Here is a 14950-nt window from a genome sequence, read left to right as displayed (position 1 = left end):
AATATATAATGTGTAAAAAGCAATGGTAAGAAGATGCAAGGTCTCAAGAGAGATATTTGTACCGTGTGTGAATTGATTCCAAGTTATGAACAAATAAGTCTATTTTTGTGTAATGATCCGTCCATAAAAAATATTAATTTCTCTAAATTGATAACCTTTCTCTTTGTTATTTGTATGAGACTTTTGCTGCTACCTTCTCTTGGAAGTCTCTCCTTTTTTCCTACTTGATTAAGCTTCGTCTGTAATCCTATGCCTCTTGATTTATGTAGATGGCTGATGCAATGGAAATGATGATTCTTAGTATCCTGGCTCCACAGCTCCACTGTGAATGGAGATTACCCAGTTGGCAGGTTGCGTTGCTCACATCGGTAAGCAGATGCACTGACCACTTCTTGGATCCAATTCCAGGTGTTGCATTGACGTAATATGTGCCTAAGGACCTGCATTATCCTGTGTAAGCACAAAGCTTTGCTGGCACAGTTATTGAATATAAAACTGTTAGCTGCAGTGGTGCTGTGATAAATTTATACCACAATGCCCTTCGTAATGGAATCTGTTTAGAAATTAATTTTTAACTATATCTTAATTAGCGATTATAAAACATATCAATTTCTTCTCTACCTTGGGTCGACCCTCCTATCTATAGGATATCAAAGATCTTATCCCAATATGTAGTAGGTGTAACAATAATAATATTACCAAAATACCTCGAATTAGAAATGTAGTATAGTTCTCCTGATATAGCCACGTCTCTTACCTCATGTGCAGGGCATTGCAGCTTAGGTATTAAGTACACTCATATAATGACAGTCAGTTGGTTGCCCATGTTGTAACCATGGATACCTAAGCTGCAATGCCTGCACATGAGGTAAGTGACATGGCTATATCAGGAGAACTATACATTTCTAATTGGAGACATTTATTATTATTAATAATAATAATAATAATAATAATAATAATTAATATTACACTTACTACATATTAACCTCTTCATGACACATGACGTACTGGGTACAACATGGATCGTGTGAGGCTAATCCCCGCAGCAATCTGCACACACATCAGCTGTTTTCAACAGCTGACGTGTGCCTGCTATTCGCCAGTTGAATCGCGTTCCACCCGCGACTATTAACTCCTTACATCTCGCTGCCAAAATCTGGCAGCGAGATGTATATGCGCGCCGCCATTATGATAACCTAGCCCGCCCCCATCGAAAGTCATGTGACGTGATCACGTGACTTTCGGTGGTTACCATGGTAGCACAGGGTCATGTGATGATGCCTGTAGCTATCATGAGTAACTTCCTCATACACCCGGCAGACTGCGGTGTGTAATAGGAGAGCTCCTTTTCTGCAAATCTCAGCTGTGTAGCTGTGATCTGGAGATATGGAAGAGCGATCAGATTGCTGATTGTTATAATACCCTAAGGGGACTAGTAAAATAAAAAAAGTAAAAAAAAAGTTTTAAAAAATAAACAATAAACAAAAAAAAACTAAAAGTTCAAATCACCCCTCTTTCACCCCATTGAAAATTAAAGGGTTAAAAAAATAAAAAATATACACATATTTTGTATCACCGGGTTCAGAAATATATTCAAAATATAAAATCAATTAATCTGATCGGTAAACAGCGTATCGGCAAAAAATGGTCGCCGCAAATTTTGCGCAAAATGCAATAACAGATGATCAAAATGTAGCATCTTCACAAAAATGGTACCATTAAAAACGTCAGCTCAAGACGCAAAAAATAAGTTGTCACAGAGCCATAGATCCAGAAAAATGAGAACTCTACGGGTTTCGGAAAATGGCGCAAAACATGCACCTCTGCTTTTTGACAGGCTTGTGAATTTTTTTTAATCCCTTAAATACAAGTAACCCTATACATGTTTGGTGTCTACAAACTCGCACCGATCTGAGGCATCACGGCGACACATCAGTTTTACCATATATTGAACATGGTGAATAAAATATCCCAAAAACTATTGTGCGATCAAACTTTTTTTTTGCAGTTTTTCCACACTTGAAATTTTTTTGCTGTTTTCCAGTACACTATATGATAAAACTTATGGTTTCATTTAAAAGTACAACTCGTTCCTCAAAAAACAAGCCCTCATATGGTAAGACTGATGGAAAAATAAAAAAGTTACAACTCTCGGAAGAAGGGGAGCAAAAAAAAAACAAAATCGGAAAACCGCAAAAACGCCCGGGGGTGAAGGGTTAAGATAGGTTCTTGGATCTGGAAATAACTCCTTAAGTCTGTAACATGTTTCTTTAGTAAATACCTCATTAGATTGTGCTAGTATGCATAGTAATGTATGCACACTATGAATATGGCCTTTTATATGTGTATTTACTTACACTTTCTAGAAAAGACTACTTTACTGGATGACACTTTGCTATGCTGGTATAAAATCCAAAATTGCATTAACATCCTAATCTGTATAATTGGTTTTAAATTTTCAGTGTTTGCGATTTTCCCTTCATTATAAATAAGCAAGTAAGCAACTAAAAGCTGTCTACTTTCTTCCAGACCTGAGGTTGAAGGATGCCACCTTCAGGGATTTAAAGGACACTGCGACACAGATATTGCTGATGTTTGTGTTCTGCTTTCTCAACAGGTCGTGTTTATTGGGATGATGTCCAGCTCAACCCTTTGGGGAAATGTCTCGGACCAGTATGGTCGGAAAACTGTAAGTGATACCGTCAGATCTTTTGGTAATGGTTCACATGTTTTGATCAAATTCTATTGGGATTTTCCTCTTTTTCTTTCCAGGGTCTGAAGATCAGTGTATTTTGGACATTGTATTATGGAATCCTCAGTGCATTTGCACCGGTCTACAGCTGGATTATTGTGCTTAGAGGACTAGTTGGTTTTGGGATTGGAGGTGTCCCTCAGTCGTAAGTGTGCCATTCATCTGCTTTTCTATAACACCCTATAAAGTTAGTGGGTATGGGTTTTATTTCTACTTTACTTTTATTTTCAAAATAAAATATTTTTATCATTTTATTACATCGGAATTCTTAGAATTTTTTTATGAGGTTTTTTATGTAGCCAATAATAGTTTCTAATGTAAATTAAGTGGAATTAGGCTCAAACAGTCTACACTGTGTGCAGAATTATTAGGCAAATGAGTATTTTGATCACATGATAATTTTTATACGTGTTGTCCTACTCCAAGCAGTATAGGCTTGAGAGCCAACTACCAATTAAGTAAATCAGGTGATGTGCATCTCTGTAATGAGGAGGGGTGTGGTGTAATGACATCAACACCATATATAAGGGGTGCTTAATTATTAGGCAACTTCCTTTCCTTTGGCAAAATGGGTCAGAAGAGAGATTTGACGAGCTCTGAAAAGTCTAAAATTGTGAGATGTCTTCCAGAGGGATGCAGCAGTCTTGAAATTGACAAACTTTTGAAGCGTGATCACCAAACAATCAAGTGTTTCATGGCAAATAGACAACAGGCTCGCAAGAAGCGTGTTGGGCAAAAAAAGCGCAAAATAACTGCCCATGAATTGAGGAAAATCAAGCATGAAGCTGCCAAGATGCCATTTGCCACCAGTTTGGCCATATTTCAGAGCTGCAACATTACTGGAGTATCAAAAAGCACAAGGTGTGCCATACTCAGGGACATGGCCAAGGTAGGGAAGGGTAAAAAACGACCACCTTTGAGCAAGAAACATGAGATAAAATGTCAAGACTGGGCCAAGAAATATCTTAAGACTGATTTTTCAAAGGTTTTATGGACTGATGAAATGTGAGTGACTCTTGATGGGCCAGATGGATGTGCCAGAGGCTGGATCAGTAAAGGGCAGAGAGCTCCACTCCAACTCAGATGCCAGCAAGGTGGAGGTGGGGTACTAGTATGGGCTAATATCATCGAAGATGAACTTGTGGGACTTTTTTGGGTTGAGGATTGAGTGAAGCTCAACACCCAGACCTACTGCCAGTTTCTGGCAGACAACTTCTTGAAGCAGTGGTACAAGAAGAAGTCGGTATTGTTCAAGAAAAACATGATTTTCATGCAAGACAATGCTCCATCGCATGCATCCAACTACTCCACAGCGTGGCTGGCAAGTAAAGGTCTAAAAGATGAAAACATAATGACATGGCCCCCTTATTCACCTGATCTGAACCCCATAGAGAACCTGTGGTCCCTCATAAAATGAAAGATCTACAGGGAGGGAAAACAGTACACCTCTCGGAACAGTGTCTGGGAGGCTGTGGTGGCTCCTGCACGCAATGTTGATCGTAAACAGATCAAGCAACTGACAGAATCTATGCATGGTAGGCTGTTGAGTGTCATCATAAAGAAAGGTGGCTATATTGGTCACTAATTTTTTGGTGTTTTGTTTTTGCACGTCAGAAATGTTTATTTCTAAATTTTGAGCAGATATATTGGTTTACCTGGTGAAAATAAACAAGTGAGATGGGAATATATTTGGTTTTTATTAAGTTGCCTAATAATTCTGCACAGTAATAGTTACCTGCACAAACAGATATCCTCCTAAGATAGACAAATCTAAAAAAAAAAACACTCCAACTTCCAAAAATATTAAGCTTTGATATTTATGAGTCTTTTGGGTTGATTGAGAACATAGTTGTTGATCAATAATGAAAAAATATCCTCTAAAATACAACTTGCCTAATAATTCTGCACACAGTGTACACTTCGTTCTCAACCTGTGGTATGCGTACCCCAAAATACGTCATGTCTTTTTGAGGGACATGCATTTAATGGACAGCAGCGTGTATAGTTATAACTTTGGGGAAAAGTGATTTGACCACATAGTGTGAATGAACCCTAAATCTACAATCTACAACTTTCATTTTTTTAATTCATTGACCAGAGTGACCCTGTATGCAGAGTTTCTTCCTATGAAAGCAAGAGCAAAGTGTATACTTTTGATAGAGGTAAGATCATATTTTTTTGTTATTTTTTTGACATTTTCATATCGAGTTCTTTGAAATTAAATTACCTCACCAACATTTTATATATTATCCCCTCCGTTAGGAATCAGTTAAGTAACGTGTGTGTAGTGAATGCATTAAAATACTTAATGGATGTTGTCTTTTGCCGTTTTCAGCACAGGTGTTGTCCTCTTCTGGATCATGTGACTGCATCTGTGTGGACTGATGGTCACTTTCTCAATGTATATCTATGAGACTCAGATTATGAGGCTATAAACTCTCGTTCTGAGTCGAAAGGCCCCGTCACACACAGAGATAAATCTTTGGCAGATCCGTGGTTGCAGTGAAATCATGGACATATTGTTCCATTTGTACACAACCTGGCACTGATTGTCCACAATTTCACTGCAACCACAGATCTGCCGCAGATTTATCTCTGTGTGTGACTGGGCCTTTAGAGACATAAATTGTACTTTGAGAGAGTGATGTCAGGTACATACAAAAATAGCTGTGTGAACCATCAGGTCACAAATGCAGTCCCACGATGGAGGAGAGGATTGGAGTCATGCTGGAAACGGCAGAAGTCAAGTAAGCCAGGTATTTTAATACACTCACTACACACATTAATGAGTGCTAACAAAGGAGACAATTATAAAAAAATAAAAACACCAGAGTGGTCCTTTAAGATAATTTGAGAAGCATTGAATGAAGATTTACTAAAGTATGATGATACTCAATTAGAGGGGTTTTCCCACAAAGAAAGTTAATTTTAAAGTTGATTTTAATCAATAAATCTTGGAATAATAATTTCAACAATTGGATGTGTTTAAAAATATGCTGAGATAATCTTATGTGCTGTGTAATGGCCGTGTCTGACCGTGCAGGAACATGGTCTGATCATACCACATCTCCTGGGCCAGGGAAGAAGTAAAAGAGTGTAAAGACAGGACAGCACATATCAAGGACACGATTATCTCAGCACAGGAACATTTTTTTTAAACAAATCCAATTGTGGAACGGAATATTATTCCCAGATCTATAGATTAAAATGAATTTTGTTCATGAGACAACCCCTTTAAGGATGAATTAAAGTAGTTATTAATATTTGAAATGATCTTAGTTTATCATACAATAATTCTGAGTTCTAAGCAATTATTTTTTTACTTGTAGTTATCAATTTTCACAATTATGCTTACTCTGTACAAATTAAGAACTGCTAACTTGATATAGCAAGTTTGTAGGTTGTTCAGCAACATAGATGTGTAAACAGGACACCTGCATCAGCATTTTAGGTCTCCATGATGCCCTGAGAAGCTTCTTTTTTAGTAGGCTTGTTCGTAAGGGTACTTTACACGCTACGACATCGCTAGCGATCTCATTAGCGATCTGAAATTCTAGATCACAAGTGCGATCTTTCGAGATCGCACATAGGTCATTTTACACATGTGCAATCTCCAAAGATCACACTTGCGATCTAGAATTTCAGATCGCTAATGAGATCGCTAGCGATGTCGAAGCGTGTAAAGTACCCTTTATACAGGGTAGCTAATCTGTACAGATAGGGCTGGAGCAGTAAATAATAGCAGTAGACTTTACAGTCACAGATCAAATGGCTCCAATACACACTAGACTCAAGTTGTATCAGCTTGCCAATCTAAGCAGAATCGGTCAACCATCTGCTGCATGTTGTGGCCTCCTGAGTCCCCCAACCTCATCTTTGAAGAATTGGGCAGTTTGAACTTACATGCCTCATCCATCTGTTCTTGGGGGAGATAGGCTGCGGCCAGAGGTGTCTGGCATTAGCTTTCTACTTTTTCCTCATGGAAAACATATGAACACTTGACCGATAAGGTAAATAAGGTTCAACATCAATGCTGTTTCATAAGAAGAACCCTGGCAGATCTTGCTGTGTAGATAGTGACTTTGTGTTAAGGGATCTGCATTCCATTTTCTGTCCAAGCAGTCATGGGGCAGAATCCGGTAAGCAGAATTCTATTAGGCATAGTCAACTCTGTATTTTGGTGTCTGTGCCTAGTATGCACTGGACGTATAGCACAGACATAAGTAACTGTATCTAATATAGTTGAATCTGACTACAGTTGACTTTTAGAATATACTGTATTTTTTTTGTTGCATACCCTTGTATTGGATAGTATACTTGATTTATGCTTCCCAATACAGTTTAAAACACCAGTCCAATGCCAAAAGGATATTATTTTGGCATTGATTTGCTGTATTATAGCCTTCAGATGCATTTGAAAGCTATTTCAGGAGCATTTCATTGTAATCATCAAATAAAAAAAAGGAAAAACATACTAAGCAGTTTTATAGTAATTTCCTATTAAAAAAATTGGCTTAATTATAAAGATATAAAAAAACTTGAGGGAGCTGAACACATTTTGCTTATTTTTACCACTTAATCTAAACCTTCAAATAAGATATTTTTTTTTAATTGCTAGATATTCTGGGCAGTGGGCACAGTATTTGAAGTTCTGCTGGCTATCTTTGTGATGCCCACCTTAGGATGGCGTTGGCTCCTGATCCTTTCCGCTGTGCCACTGGTAGTGTTTGCAATTTTGTGTTTTGTAAGTATTTCTAAAATACGTATTAATTAGACTTTTGCAAGTATTTGTATCTACTCATTCCAAAGTAAGGACGTGATGTACAATTTAACACCTCTGGATACGTTAAGAAAAAATTAGGACTCTTTATATGTTTTACAGTTTGTACAAGAAAGTTGTCCTTACTTTTAAGAGTACTGTCTATGTCCATTTATATTGTTACTCGACTTGATCACGATACATATTGTCTTATAGTGGTTACCAGAGAGCGCTAGATATGATGTTCTGTCTGGAAATCAGGAGAAAGCTCTCGCTACCTTAAAGCGTATAGCCACAGAGAATGGTGCTCCAATGCCTTTAGGGAAACTTATCTTATCCAGGCAGGTGAGTAAGCCTATCTTCTCCCATAGGAATCATACTGTATTAGTTGTTCCAGAACTGCTATTAAACGGTGCTGTGTTTCAGTCCATTGTTTTGGTAGTAAAAATACTAAAAAAAATCCTCGTAGACAAAAAATAACCCTTTTTACTTTTAATTTTTTTTAAAATATGATCTCTGCAAATTCATGAAAAACTGATAACTAATACATTTTTCAGCAACGATAACATACCTCATTGGTGACGTGCCCCTCTCAGTACCATAACTTGAAGCTCGTAGGTCCCAATGTAAAAATTTAAGACACCCAATAAACACCACTTTTTGGTCTTCTCTATGGGCCAAAGGGACCTCTTGGGCCCTTTATGCCAAAGGCTCATGTGCGACTGCATCCACTAAAGTTACGCCCCTGGTCCCTTTGTAGCTGATGAAGTGCAGCAGGGGAGACAGTTTTGACAGAATTAGTCACAGGCTGCACTGAATTTTCTGTGGTTGCACCAATCTCTAGATTATCAATATAACAGAATACTTTTGAGATTATTTTAAATCCCTATCAACCACCCACTGTTTTTAATGGCCTATACTAATCCAGAGTATTTTTTCAAAGGCCAGATAGCCATTTTAATGTTTCACCGAGTAAGGCTTAGTTCACATGTCCATGTTCACAGTCCGTGTATAAACTGTCATGCTCGGATCTACAACAGGTCACCTTACTAAAACTAAAAGCTCCATATATGCAGTTAAGGCTGCTAGTTTTGGTCAAGTGAGCCATGTTTGATGTCAACGTTGCAGTCCACACACAGACCATGAAACCCAGATGTGGGAATACCACATTAAGGAGACACAGTTTAAGATTAATTAAATTGAGTTTACTTAATAGATGTCATGGACTATGACGAATGGTGGGACCCAAACATTACCAAGTTTTGGCTAGTGAGGCACTAGGGGAAAAATATTGAGAAACCCTGGCCTAGAAAGAAAACTCATCAACAATGTACTTTTGTACCCAGCAGACAAAAAACTGATCATAAATTAATAGCAAATCCAAAGCAATGAGTCATTTCTTTGTAAGATAAGAAACTCCTTTAAAGGGAATCTGTCAGCAGCTTTTTGCGATAAAATCTGAGAGCATCATAACATTGGACAAGAAAGCCTGATTGGAGAGATGTATCACTTACTGCTTGGTGTAGTTTAATAGAATACCTCTTTTGTCTGATGTAGATGCAGCAGAGCTAAAGGTACCGTCACACTAAGCAACATCGCTGCTGAAGCACGACTTGCAAGCGATGTTGCTGTGTGTGACATCCAGCAACAACCTGGCCCCTGCTGTGAGGTCGCTGGTTGTTGCTGAATGTCCTGGACCATTTTTTAGTTGTTGCTCTCCCGCTGTGAAGCACACATCGCTGTGTGTGACAGCAAGAGAGCAACAACTGAATGTTCAGTGAGCAGGGAGACGGCTTCTGCGGACGCTGGTAACCAATGTAAATATCGGGTAACCAAGAAGCCCTTTCCTTGGTTACCCGATATTTACCTTCGTTACCAGCGTCCGCCGCTCTCACGCTGTCAGTGCCGCTCCCTGCTCCCTGCTCCCTGCACACACAGCCAGACTACACATCGGGTAATTAACCCGATGTGTACTCTGGCTAGGAGTGCAGGGAGCCAGCGCTAAGCGGTGTGCGCTGGTAACCAAGGTAAATATCGGGTTGGTTACCCGATATTTACCTTAGTTACCAAGCGCAGCATCGCTTCCACGTGTCGCTGCTGGCTGGGGGCTGGTCACTGGTTGCTGGTGAGATCTTCCTGTCTGACAGCTCACCAGCAACCTGTGTAGCGACGCTCCAGCGATCCCTGCCAGGTCAGGTTGCTGGTGGGATCGCTGGAGCATCGCTTAGTGTGACGGTACCTTTAGTCTTCTTCTCTATATAATCCCAGCCACACCCGACGGCCAACTTCTTGTGTACACTGTGAGTTGTCAGCAAGCTGCTAATGAGTGGTGGGGGTGGGCTTAAGCTGGGTTCACACTAAGCGACAGCGACAACGACGTCGTTGTTACGTCACCATTTTCTGTGACGTAACAGCGACCTTGTAAGTCGCTGTTATGATCGCTGCTTAGCTGTGAATCACAGCGACGCAGCAGCGATCATAACGTCGCTGTGCTACATGTGCACAGAGCAGGGAGCCGCGCTTAGCGCTGGCTCCTTGCTCTCCTAGGTACAGTACACATCGGGTTAATTAACCCGATGTGTACTGCAGCTACATGTCACAGTGCAGAGAGCAGGGAGCCGCGCACACTGCTTAGCGCTGGCTCCTTGCTCTCCTTGCTACAGTATACATCGGGTTAATTACCCGATGTGTACTGCAGCCACATGTGCACAGAGCAGGAGCCGGTGCTGGCAGCAAGGGCGGAGGCTGGTAACGAAGGTAAATATCGGGTAACCAGGGAAAGGTCTTCCCTTGGTTACCCGATGTTTACGCTGGTTACAGCTTACCGCAGCTGCCAGACGCCGGCTCCTGCTCCCTGCTCGCTTAATTTCGTCGCTCTCTCGCTGTCACACACAGCGATGTGTGTGTCACAGCGGGAGAGTGACGACCAAAAAATGAAGCTGGACATTCAGCAACGACCGGCAACCTCACAGCAGGGGCCAGGTCGTTGCTGGATGCCACACACAGCGACAGCGACGGGACGTCGCTGCAACGTCACAGAAAATGGTGACGTAGCAGCGACGTCGTTGTCGTTGTCGCTGTGTGTGACACCAGCTTTACACAGATAAGGTGGTCTGCTTAGCCAGCTGATAAAATACTGATTGTATTTAAACTACAATAAACAGGAGTCATGGCTTTAGGGGTGCTTCACACACAGCGAGCTCGCTGCCGAGATCGCTGCTGAGTCACGTTTTTTGTGACGCAGCAGTGACCTCATTAGCGATCTCGCTGTGTGTGACACTGAGCAGCGATCTGGCCCCTGCTGCGAGATCGCTGCTCGTTACACACAGCCCTGGTTCGTTTTCTTCAAAGGCGCTCTCCCGCTGTGACACACAGATCGCTGTGTGTGACAGCGAGAGAGCGACGAAATGAAGCGAGCAGGGAGCAGGAGCCGGCATCTAGCAGCTGCGGTAAGCTGTAACCAAGATAAACATCGGGTAACCAAGGTGGTTACCCGATATTTACCTTAGTTACCAGCCTCCGCAGCTCTCACGCTGCCTGTGCTGCCGGCTCCGGCTCTCTGCACATGTAGCTGCATTACACATCGGGTTAATTAACCCGATGTGTACTGTAGCTAGGAGAGCAAGGAGCCAGCGCTAAGCAGTGTGCGCGGCTCCCTGCTCTCTGCACATGTAGCTGCATTACACATCGGGTTAATTAACCCGATGTGTACTGTAGCTAGGAGAGCAAGGAGCCAGCGCTAAGCAGTGTGCGCGGCACCCTGCTCTCTGCACATGTAGCTGCATTACACATCGGGTTAATTAACCCGATGTGTACTGTAGCTAGGAGAGCAAAGCTAAGCGGTGTGCGCTGGTAACTAATGTAAACATCGGGTAACCATACCCGATGTTTACCTTAGTTACCAGTGTCCGCAGCTTCCAGATGCCGGCTCCGTGCAAGCGCAGCGTCGCTTGCACGTCGCTGCTGGCTGGGGGCTGGTCATTGGTCGCTGGTGAGATCTGCCTGTTTGACAGCTCACCAGCGACCATGTAGCGATGCAGCAGCGATCCTGACCAGGTCAGATCGCTGGTCGGATCGCTGCTGCATCGCTAAAGTGTGAAGGTACCCTTACTCTGGGGCTCGATCTGGTGACCTCTGGTTGTGCGGTCAGTCTCTCTCTCTGTTAAACCACAGATTCTGTTGTCTCAGTCCAACCGATAGCTAGTTCTCTTATCGACATTTCCTTTGCTTTGCCTTTCTGTTTTATTTGGACTTAGGTATGTTCATTTCCTTATTTTGTTTGTCCTATCACATCTTAGGAGGGGCTTTTTATATTCGCCATTCACATACTTCAGTGCTGACTATATTCCAAGGGTAAATGATGTTTGGAGTCCCAACTCCTTAGTTTAGGATATCTTGCTGAGTTATCAATTTTGATTTTCCCTGTGGTTTGTTTGTGCATTTCCCTTTCCAGTATTCTCTAATTCTGTCTCATTTAGGATTTGGAATGGTTCCACTTATTCCATAATTCTTTTGGGGTTTCCTCTGTCTTGCCTGTACTACTGTGTGGACACATCTTTATCCCTGTGTCTCACCCTCTGCCTTTGTATACTGCTTTCATGTTTATTGGTGTTTTGTTTCACTTGATTTATAGTTTCGGGTGCAGTTAAGAACACTCAGGGTCAGCCGAAGTTGAGTGTAGGCACCAGTGTGTAACTTTAGAGTGACAACCTCTGCAGGGAGGCTGGGACAAAAAAGGGTCAGGTTTAGGGCTCTTGTCCACTTGTGATTTTAATGTGCGAGTGCGATCCGATAAAAAAACGGATCACACTTGCACCAGTGTTAAGCTATGAGGCTTTGTCCACTAGCTTAATTTTATACGACACGACTCGTGCTCTCGGTGAAATCGCAGCATGCTGTGATTTGCACCGAGTCTCAGCTTTTGCACCCTCATGCAAGCCTATGGTAGCGAGAAAAAAAACAGAATACGGGTGGCATACGCATGTCATACAGATGGCATACGCATGTCACACGGATCCTTGATGTGAACAATCTACACACTTGCATACAGCGTCGGACTGGCTACCGGAGGAATCTAAAGTAATACCAGGCCTGGCCGCGGTTACATGCACTGAACTCCGGAGCTCTCACCTGAGCTCCGGAGTGCAGCCTAGACAGAACAGCAAGCGCCGAGTGATTGATTCCCCAGCGATTGCGGTTCAGTTCTTGACAGCTGCAGACAGATCGGGCTGAACTCTGGAGCTCAGGTGACAGCTCCGAAGTTCAGTGCAGGTAACCGCGGCCAGGCCTGGTATTACTGGAGATTCCTCCGATAGCCAGTCCGACGCTGCTTGCATAGCACTCACATAGCACTCGCATGACTTTCACATGTCATACGGATGCTAAGTGAGAAAAATGAACACACCATACACAGACCATACGCAGATCATAAACAGGACACTCGATTCACTTTTCTGGCCGAGTATCGCAGGGAATTTTTACTCGCAAGTGGACAAGAGCCCTCAGGGTACATCTATTCTGTATAGGAACCTGTGGTTAACATCTCCCCCGTTTTGTTTGTTCCTGCGTGAGTGGAACGGCTCAGTTGTTTAACAGGCTAATAAGGGACACCTCTGTAATCAGGGTCTCTTGCCCTACATAATGCTACTCTCAGATTAAACAGCGAAAACTTGCTGACAGATTCCCTTAAAGACCAAGTTGAGATGAGCATATGTAAAATTGTCAGGGGTTTTTTATCCAGAAATATCAGATTTTTTTTATTTGTATTGTCATCATTTTAACATTTTTTTTCTGTATATCATCCATACATCTGTGTTTTGACATCCATATGGTATCCATTTTTATACATCAACAATTAAAAATTTTTATTAGATCAAATACAGTTTTTATTTTGATAATTGTAAGGTATCCATAAAAAAATGAATGCCACACTCCTTCAGTTTAATGGTCGAGTTTTAATACATGGCCAATGGTTTGTGTGTAAAACACTTATGTGCACTAGCCCATTGAATTTCATTTACGCTGTTAGTAGTCTATCCATTTTGCTTATGGACAGCATATCAACGTAAAATGCGCCCGTCTGAACGAGCCCTATTTGATGGTTCTGAACATACATTGTGTATATTAAGCATAACACTTTTCCCATTTCTAGGAGGATCGTGGTAAAATTCGAGACCTTTTTTCGCCTCAGTTCAGATGTACAACTCTGTTGCTTTGGTTTATATGGTAAGTGGTTATGTTACCAATCTGTAATAATTGGTTGGTGATTTCTCACACATATACACTATAAAATATTATCAAAATGTAATATTCAGTGCATCACTAAAGATTTGTTTACATAAGCTACTGGTTTGCTGATCACCAATTGCTTAATAGTCTTTTTACACAGAAAAAAGGACAAAAACATAAGTTTCATTTAGTTAATAATAAGAAAGTGCAAGTGCTGAAAGTGCCAGTTGAAAAATGGCACCAGCTAAGGATGTATTTAAACAATCCAGAACCATGTCCACTGGTCCAAAACAATTGAGAACTCTAGTCACCCCAAAATTAGGAGTAAAATCTGAAAGAGTAGCACGGGAAGATATTAAGTATGATGGTACTCTGTATACACAGTCAAGATGAGATGGCTATCTCTTTAACACAGGTTCCCTGACAGTGGTCCTGGAACACACGGGATGTTCTAGTGACAAAAATATTTACACAAAGTCACATCACCCTTACTTAGGCATGGATATATGTTCTAGTAAATCATGACAGTGGTCACAGATGGGTGTAGAGATCCCCACATACAATAGCCGAAATATAACATGCAAACAATATAGGTAAGGAACAATCTCACCCAAATTCATGGATGTTTGCCGAGGTACAGATATTCCCAGTCCCAGTTTATACAGGGTATATTCATCTTATTCTCAGTGTTATCACACCCTGTAAAAGACTTTGATGTTCCTAGTACCCCATTTGTTCCCACCCTTAAATTGTTATTACTAGAACATCTCCCGCGTGTTCCAGGACCAATGTCAGGGAACTTGTGTTAAAGAAATAGCCATCTCATCTGGACTGTGTATACATAGTACCAATGTACCTAATATCTCCTCATGCTCTTCTACCAGAGTAGGGAAGCATTTTGTCAGTCTTCCAAAACGCTAACATCTGATTTTACTCCTCTTTTTGGGGTGATTAGAGTTCTCAATTGTTTTAGTCCAGTGGACATGGTTCTAAATTGTTTAGATACCCTGAACTGGTACCATTTTAAACTGGCACTTTAAGCACTTGCACTTTCTTATTCGTAACTAGAGATGAGCCACCCCCCTAGAGTTCGAGTTTGGTTCGTCGAACGGTGCCCCGTTCGACGAACCATTCGACCAACCGTTCAACGAACCTCTCGAACCCCATTGAAAACAATAGGAGGCAATCACAAACACATACAAACACATTAT

General features: G+C 41.4%; 1 protein-coding gene across 1 annotated transcript in view; it reads left to right on the top strand.

The window, feature by feature from the left end:
• SVOP (SV2 related protein) overlaps nucleotides 1-14950 on the top strand; it is a 109178-nt gene that overhangs the window by 32311 nt on the left and 61917 nt on the right. Inside the window, exons 4-10 of the mRNA XM_075320026.1 lie at nucleotides 270-368; nucleotides 2618-2689; nucleotides 2773-2897; nucleotides 4851-4914; nucleotides 7371-7496; nucleotides 7728-7856; nucleotides 13663-13736. Coding sequence (XP_075176141.1) covers nucleotides 270-368; nucleotides 2618-2689; nucleotides 2773-2897; nucleotides 4851-4914; nucleotides 7371-7496; nucleotides 7728-7856; nucleotides 13663-13736 — 689 coding nt within the window. The remainder of the gene's footprint in view (nucleotides 1-269; nucleotides 369-2617; nucleotides 2690-2772; nucleotides 2898-4850; nucleotides 4915-7370; nucleotides 7497-7727; nucleotides 7857-13662; nucleotides 13737-14950) is intronic.

This window comes from Anomaloglossus baeobatrachus, chromosome 1, assembly GCF_048569485.1.
Source record: "Anomaloglossus baeobatrachus isolate aAnoBae1 chromosome 1, aAnoBae1.hap1, whole genome shotgun sequence".
Classification (NCBI taxonomy): Eukaryota; Metazoa; Chordata; class Amphibia; order Anura; family Aromobatidae; genus Anomaloglossus; species Anomaloglossus baeobatrachus.
This window is presented reverse-complemented; position numbering and strand designations above follow the sequence as displayed.